This window comes from Psammomys obesus, unplaced genomic scaffold, assembly GCF_907164565.1.
Source record: "Psammomys obesus unplaced genomic scaffold, mPsaObe1.curated_primary_1811, whole genome shotgun sequence".
Taxonomy (NCBI): domain Eukaryota; kingdom Metazoa; phylum Chordata; class Mammalia; order Rodentia; family Muridae; genus Psammomys; species Psammomys obesus.
In genome coordinates this window covers 1,816,281-1,823,858 of record NW_026590405.1, presented here as the reverse complement: position 1 = coordinate 1,823,858, position 7,578 = coordinate 1,816,281, and the positions used below count along the sequence as shown (strand labels likewise).

The 7,578-nt window shown below is 56.0% G+C and overlaps 1 protein-coding gene across 2 annotated transcripts; it reads right to left on the bottom strand.

Annotated features, from left to right (window-relative positions):
* On the bottom strand, window positions 1–6,982 carry Cfap410 (cilia and flagella associated protein 410). 2 transcript variants are annotated; one of them, XM_055607280.1, is made up of 7 exons: window positions 6,836–6,982; window positions 5,772–5,790; window positions 5,022–5,068; window positions 3,565–3,794; window positions 2,503–2,674; window positions 1,829–1,907; window positions 1–1,048 (listed from the first exon to the last, which is right to left on the bottom strand). In XM_055607280.1, the coding sequence occupies exons 1-7, from the start codon at window positions 6,910–6,912 to the stop codon at window positions 920–922; spliced, it is 753 nt and encodes a 250-aa protein (XP_055463255.1). In that variant the 5' UTR covers window positions 6,913–6,982; the 3' UTR covers window positions 1–919. The 2 variants fall into 2 exon arrangements, with proteins under 2 accessions (XP_055463255.1, XP_055463256.1); XM_055607281.1 differs by having other exon boundaries at window positions 1,829–1,904.
* Between the last annotated feature and the right edge of the window lie 596 nt (window positions 6,983–7,578).

The following is a 7,578-nucleotide window of genomic DNA, read 5'->3' as shown; positions in this document are numbered from 1 at the left end:
TAGAAACAGTTTATTAAGAGAGAAAGTACTCCCAAGATTGGAAGTGGGCCAATGGTAGAGCAAGGTCAAGGGTCCAGTGGCCCAGAACCTTCAGCATTCAGACCTTTATAGGTCACCTACAGAGGCAGCTATTGTGTGCAGCAAGCTTCTTGGCATGTTCTGCCTTTCCCGTGGCGCTGTTTTACATATGCTAATATTGATGCCTTGCTTGGCTCTATCCTCTTGTGGCAGGTACAAGGCCACTCCCAAGGTACCAAGGTGGCCTTGCCTGGTGGGCAAGTTATGGGGCCTCCCCCAAATGCTCTAACAAAGATAGCTTTACTGATGGCATCTGACACCTCAGAATGATGAGCAACTCTGGATGTCCCCAATAGTTACTCTACCTTGGTGACATCCCACTCCTGAAGAAGAAAGAAAAAGGACAGTGTCCCACTCAGCCTTCTCTTGAAAACCATTCTCCTAAGCTGTGATGTCTAAGGACACCTGGAGCATGGTTCCCCGTAAAACATCATTCCTGGCATCTCCCTGAGGATAGGCTTGACACAGGGACACTAGGGCTCCCCCTAGCTGCTAAGAAGCAGCATGGATCTTGAGGTCAAGGCCCCACCTGCCACTGAGATGCTGGCTTCCAGCCCAAACAGAGAGTGCTTTATTGGAGGGTATGGCTCGTACAGTCCTCCCTTGAGGAAGGGTCAGGTCAGGTAGTGCCCAGGTCCTCAAGGCCTCAGCAGGTAAGTCCCAGGGACCTCTCATGCTGATGGGCAGCATCTCTGCCAGCCCTAGGCACAGGACGGGGCATCCCCAGCTGACAGCCACTGCACCTACATTGGCTTGGTACTGGGAACCCAGAAGGAGGCTTTCCAGGTGGAGCTGTGTTTCCACAGAATATAACAGGGTCCAGGTACTGGGGCATATGAAATCACTCCATGTCCTCCTGGGGCTCCAGCTTGTGCAGGGCCTGCAGCCGGCGGCCCACAGTCTGCTGGACAGCCTCTAGCCCCTCTGCGTCTAGCTCCTGCAGCAGCAGCAAGATGGCAGTCAGGATGTTCTGGGGACAAAGAGGAAGACCTAGAGGCTGGCCGGTGGCACCCTTTGTAGGGCAAACAGTCTCAGGTAGGGCCTTCCAGGCAGCGGCTCAGGAAGGTCGCAGCACAGACTGGGCACACTGCTTCCCTATCCAGCTCCTGCCAGGCTTGGGTCTGTACCCTAGCTTTAGATGGAGAACCGGGCACAGAGGCTGAGGGTCCAGCATCCCTCAGGGTAGTATCCTCTCACAAAGTGGTGAAAGGGGTGTTTCCAACCCAAAGATAGGACAAGGACAGCTGAGGGGCAGGTCGGAACTGAATAACTCCCTTCAACTTCTGACCCAAGGCCTCTGCAAACCTGTACTTGTGTCCTTGTTCTACATGCTGGTCCAAGGGCAACCAGCTGGAAGCTGGGCCTTTCTCTGGGGCAGGTGTTCCTGTTCTAGCTGCAGGCTGGAGGATGCCTGGTAGGCACAGTAGACAAATGCCTTCTGGTAATTCTCTGTTGAGAAATTGAGGGCTTGGAGAGGGCACACACCTGATCTTCGTGTGTGTGTGTGTGTGTGTGTGTGTGTGTGTGTGTGTGTGTGTGTGGTGGCGGCAAGTGGAAAGAGAAGGAATCCGGAGGGAATAGTGACCTAGTGCGGTGAAGGCTCCAGCATGCTGGAGCAGGAAGCGGAACTGAGCTTGGGGGCTATGGCTGATACTCTTGCCTCATGTATCCCACTCTTCCTTTGAGCCCAGACCTGGCCCCTTTGGAGCCTGCTTCTGCTGTCTGGATAGAGGGGGTAGTGGTCACTCACCCTGTTCTTATGACTCCTCAAAGCATCCCTTTGTGAGAAGGAAGGGCATTGGTCTCCAGCAGTCTGGCCCTGGACCCTGCTGGTAAGAAGGAGGCAGTGAGACTGTGACAGTCAGAAGGTGCTGGGCACCTCCATCTTCATGTCAAATCCCACTCAGAAGATGCCAAGTCAACTGGCAAGTGGTCCCAGCTCAGAGCAGGCACCCTCAATCTAGATACCTTTATAGTGGCACAGGAGCCCAGTGTGCAGAATAGGTAGTGGCGCAGGAGCCCAGCATGCAGAGTAGAGGCCCAGAGCCAGGAGCAACTTCTCTGTGCCCAGGGCTCCCACCTGCAATGCTTTCTACCCAGGGCCTCAGGGAAGGCACTTCCACAGATGTGACCCTGGCAGGAGTCAGAGCCAGAGTTCATCTCCAGTGCCATTCACAGATGGGAGCTAGGAGGCTGCACCTGCCATTGGAACCCACAGCCTTCCTGTGCCATCCCTGACCAAGTTCAGTCACAACAGTGGCCCCCCAAGGAGCCACGACAGGCCCATGATGCTCCTGCCTCTGTATTACCCTTCCTCCCCTGCCCACTATTGAGCTTGCTCCCCTCCCAGAAGCAGACAGGAACCCTCCCTCCCATAGCCTGAGGACCCTCAGGACAGTGGGTCTTGGTCCCCTGCAGGCTCACTCTATCTCCTCTGGATAGCTCAGCAGGCTCTGGCTGGTCTCAGTTTCAGAGGTGACAGAGCCGAGGGTGTAGGAGGGCTTGGGACAGCCATTGCCTGCGCCTTCTCTGCCTGGGGCGGTAGTGATCTCATCTCCCTCCATCAGTGCACGAGTCAGCTCTTCCTCTGTCACAGCTTGGGGAGAAGGACAGGAAGGTAAGGGTGTCAGGGGCCTGTGTGGCACAGCTCCATATAGCCCTGGCCTCTTTGGGGCTTCAGGACACCTGCTGCTGCTGTGTGTACGGGGGAGGTGGGGGTGGTGGCGGCGATGGGGGCGCTGTCCCTGGGGACAGTCAGTCCTCCTTCCAGTCCCCAGGGCCAGAATATGTATGACACCTGGCAGAAAGGCAAGGGGGTTCTAGAACCTCAGGCCCAGGATCTTCTATGAACAAAACCCCCAATCCAGATAAATCTGTGTGGTGCTGGGGTTTGGCCCAGGGCCTTGCACATGCCGGCAGGCTCTCGACTACGTTTCCAGCCCCTGAGACAAATGTTAAAAGGAATGGGCTTCACATATTTGCGCCACTTGACTCACTCTTGTTTAGTAAGTGTCTGGGGGGAGGATCAGAAACTGGTTGCTAAGAGCATCAGTCCATGGAGTCAGTGAGCTGGGCCCTGTCAAGTGCCCATGGCGGGGGGGGGGGGGGGGGGGGGGGTGGGCCCCCCCGGGGGCCCGGGGGGGGGGGGGGGGGGGCGCAGCAGGATTGTCCTCCATGTGGCTCCAGAGGCCTGGCTGCCAGTGCAGCTGAGACCACCACATGCTTGCCCAGTCACCACACTCCACATCCTCGCTGTGGCATATTGATTTTCCTCGGGGAGGGGGGTAAAAGGAGGGGAGACTGTTGAGGCACACAAGCCCAGGTTAACAGACAGGTGCCCTGTGTGGTGCTGATGACACTGCACGATGGACGTGAGCCCATTCCTCAAGCTGGGGGCTGTGGAAGACAGGGAAGAAGGGGGTGCCTGGGAAGCCCCACACTGGGGACCGCCTCAGTTGCCCGGTGGGCAGACAGGCCAGAGCCTACCTTGGTTGTCCAGCTTCTGCAGGTGGGGCAGGTTGCGAAGCACAGTCATTCGGTAAAGGTGCGGGCTGGATCCGCAGCAAGGGTTCTCAGCCAGCCACAGCACCCTGAGGTGTGGCAGATCCTTTAGATAGAACAGCTCATTCAGACTAGGGATACGGTTCCTCCTCAGGTACAGCTCACTCAGCCGCCGGCAGCCACGCACGGGTTCCAGGGTGGAGACACAGTTGACGCTGCGGGACCAGCACAATGTTAGGGACCCATACAGTCTGGACTTCTGTGTGTCTGCCTCCATCTGTGTGTCTGCCTCAGTCGTGAGTACCAGCAGAAGGGTTTTGCCTTAGAAATGGGTCAAAGCCCACATAAGTCAGGGCTGGGGAAGGGTAGTGTCAGCAGGAGCCCCTCAACTTGAGACACCATGTTGGTAGCTCCCTGGCCTGGAGCTCTGGATTCACATGGAACCACTGTAGCAGAGAGGATGATTTACCCTCCTTCATAGGTGACACTGAGTCTCCAAGGGACACACTTAGCCCTACAGCAGGCATTGGCTAAAACTCAGCAAAAATGCCACAAGCTCTGTATCACACATAAATCAGATCTGACTTCCGGAATCCCAGGCTAAAGAGAAACAGGGTTTTAGGGTGATTTTGGTGCTGTAGGGGAGTGAACACAACACAGCAAAGGAAAAACAGCATCTAGCAACTCCCAAAGTCCCCGCCAATATGCCAATACACCAAGTCTTTACACGTGGTGTTCCACTCAACAGTGGCCAAACATTCTGCTTCCCAGAGCCAGGGCCCGGTCTGCCGAGCCAGCCTCACCCACGCTCCCTCCTATAAGGCTGCCCTGGTGTATAACATGCTCCAGAAAATGCCACCAGCACCATACTGACATGCAGAACGCACCTATGCCAGCACCTAGCAGGCAGGCAGCAGGGCCCCAAGTGTCAGCGCTAACCTGGATCCCGGAATGGGCAGACATGAATTTAACGATGGCTCCGTGGAAGTGATGGAATCCGGAAGGCAGGGGAGGAAGGGCACTGGTGGGGAGGGGTTCTTGGGGACAGATGTGGCCATAGGGAGGAGTGGCCTGGGTGGATACTGCTCATTATTTGGAGGCCTGCCTGACCACTGCTACCAGTACACAGATTATTTACCGAGGTGGATGTGAAAGGAGGCAAGCAGAGCTGAGCCCTTAGGAGGCCCAGGTAAGTCCCCGAGAGAGTGAATAGGAGCTGCAGGAGGGCCAGGCTCTCACAGTCCTAGTCCCAGGTAAGTCCCCAAGAGAGCGGATAGGAGCTGCAGGAGGGCCAGGCTCTCACAGACCTAGTCTGCAACCCTTCTGTCGCCAGAAACTGCCATCCTAGACAGTGCTATGGGCCTCCAGGTTTCCCATTTTCCCTGCGCCCCACAGGAAGGACATGACGTTCCCAGGACTACAGCGACGCAGCAGCCAAGTACCTGAGTGTGATCACTTCCAGGCTGGGCATCTCCCGGCATATGGAAATCTAGGGATGGAAGAATGGGGCTCGTGAGTTGGCAACAGTTTCGTGCTGTCACTTATCAGATCAGGGGAGACATCTGTCCACGGTCCTACCGCCTGCCCTAATGGAGCCAAGGGCACTTGCACAACCAGGGCACTCAGAAGAAATCAGCTGCCTGCTGGTCTCTGTGGCCCAGCCAGCCCTCGATGTGGTCCTCACTGGGTGTCTCTACTTGACAGTTCTAGACACAGCACATCATTACATTCAATGATCTCAATGGACATCTGGCCAAGGATTTTGTGGTTTCCTACACTGAGGTACAGAACCTTTTCTCTTGCTGCTCCTGAGGTACAAGGAAAGGACAGACGTCCTTCTTGCCAAAGGAGCTGGGCCCAGGGCAGACAGAACTGCAAGCAGGTTTTGGCCACCGCACACTGTCAAATCTGCAGATCAGACCTGGGCCGTGGGCTGCTGACATTTGGGGTGGGGTTGGGGTGTGGTACCCTGAGGCTGAGGGGAGGCCAGGCAGAGGCAGAGAGCCTCTGATGATGATGCCCTTGAAGAAAATCACCACCCAGGACTCCTCCCAGAGCAGGGCTTTGACTCTGCCCTCTTCTGTGTGGGACCAGGAAGTGGCATGGCACTGAAACTGACGACCACTGTTCTGTAACTTTATTCTTCTGGGGAAGAGGCATCAAGGAGATGATCCAATCAAGACAGAACTTACATCTGTGAGCTGGCTGCCCCTGGGAAGAAAAGAAATATACATTAATCTTGTCGAGTGGAAATAATAATAATGTAATAATAATAATTAAAATCCCCAGAGAAATGACAATTGCCTACAAATCTAAAGATTCTATGATCAGAATGGCACAGCAAGAAAAGCCGGTTGCCCAGATAACAGGAGAAGACATCACAAATGGTTAGGTTGATTTCTGACAATACTACACACTTGGTGCGTAGAGGATATACTGTCTGCAGAGCACACGATTTATGCCCGGCAGGCTCCCACAGCAGAAAGAGGTTCCCTCTCATAAACATAAACAAAGGGGTCTTCAGAAGAGGCCAAGTTCAAAGGCTGATCATGCAACTTAGGAAGCAAGCATCGCAGGCCCGCAATGTGGCTGCTGCTTCTGTCTGCACAGAGTCCTGCCACGCTGCCTCAACAAAGAAGGGCATTTATTGGAAACCCAGGACAGAGAGGACTGGGCGCCAACACCAGATGTGCTGGGGCAGAGAAAGGCTTTTAATTAACAAAGCTCACTCCAGTACTATGCTCCAGACCCACGAGCAGCAAGGGTCTGAAATTGCTCTGCCCCTTTCTAGATGCTCTGGTCACAGAGTCCCATCCGAGTCCCCAGAGACACCTGTAGCTCTTCCACACCCCACTGAGGCAAAGTTATCCGGAAGCCCTGGACTTTCAGTCTTAGTGTGACCCAGCCATGCACTTTTGAGTGCATCAACTCCCTAGCGTCTAAGTTCCAGGCAGTCACCCGTACCAGGTCGCCCTCTGCAGCATCTGGTGATGGGGTGTCCATGGAATCATGACTTTACAACCTCACTTCTCTCTCCCTGTAGACACACCCCTAAGTATCTTTGTTTCAAATACCAGACACAGTCACAGAGTGTTAGTGAAAGCCCCTCGGCGAGACTAGAGGGAAATTCTAGTTATCTGGTGAGGGCCGCACCCATCCGCGGCACTGGCCGGAGAAAGAGCCTGCAACCTGGCTAGCTTAGGGCAGCAGGCGCCCAACTTGGCCTCTGCTTCCTCCCGTGCCTGGCTGGCCTCACCAGCAGTTGAGCTTCCGCACGCTGTGCAGGTCCGAAGCCTTGGCTCGGGACAGGACCATCTTGCGTGTCAGCTTCATGGCGGCCGAAGGGCCGCGGGCCCGGCCGCCCTCCCTTGTACGGTCGGCTAGCGGGAAAAGCCTTCGCCGCGGTGCGTCTCCAGGGGCGGGGCCCGAGTCTCCAGGGGCGGGGACTGATGTCCCATTGGTGAACAGGAGAGAGGGCGGAACCGCGCGGGCGCAGTGGGACGGCTCCACTTCCGGGACAGGAGGCTTCGCCCCGCCCCTTTGGAGGCGCGACAGTCCTGCGCGTGCGCAAGGCTCCGGGTTTGCTGCCTCTGGACCGCCGGTCGCGACTTCATGTATACGGGTGCGTGAGAAGGACGACTCCGGGTTGCAAGAGTCTGCGATGGGCTGGCTGGGTCGAGAAAACTTACGGTGCGAGAGTCTCAGGATGCCCGGCAGTCTCGGGGACGTCGGGGAAGACAGAGCGCCTCAGTGAAAGCCGGTTCGAGTCGAGAAGGGCGACAGAATGTTCGTGGAGTACATGCTTGCAGAAACCCCTCCTCGACCGCTAGCTCCGGATCCTCATCCCTGTCAAGGCCCTAGTCATCGTTGCGCCCTCGCCCACTTCTTTTCGAGCCCAAACCAGGGATTTGTGTGACAAAACAGCTAACCGACGAGGCGGTGGCTTGTATTTGCTGCCCTCAGAGGCTGAGACAGTACCTGGGTTACGGAGTGGGACGC

What these genes read in the sequence shown, in the direction of transcription:
- Cfap410 (XM_055607280.1), bottom strand. Translation starts at nt 6,912, where the DNA reads ATGAAGCTGACACGCAAGATGGTCCTGTCCCGAGCCAAGGCTTCGGAC. An exon ending in CTGGAAGTGATCACACTCAG is followed by an intron (nt 3,795 to 5,021) that starts GTACTTGGCTGC and finishes CTGGTCCCGCAG; the next exon opens with CGTCAACTGTGTCTCCACCC. An exon ending in TGAGGAGTCATAAGAACAGG is followed by an intron (nt 1,049 to 1,828) that starts GTGAGTGACCAC and finishes CTTTGTCCCCAG; the next exon opens with AACATCCTGACTGCCATCTT.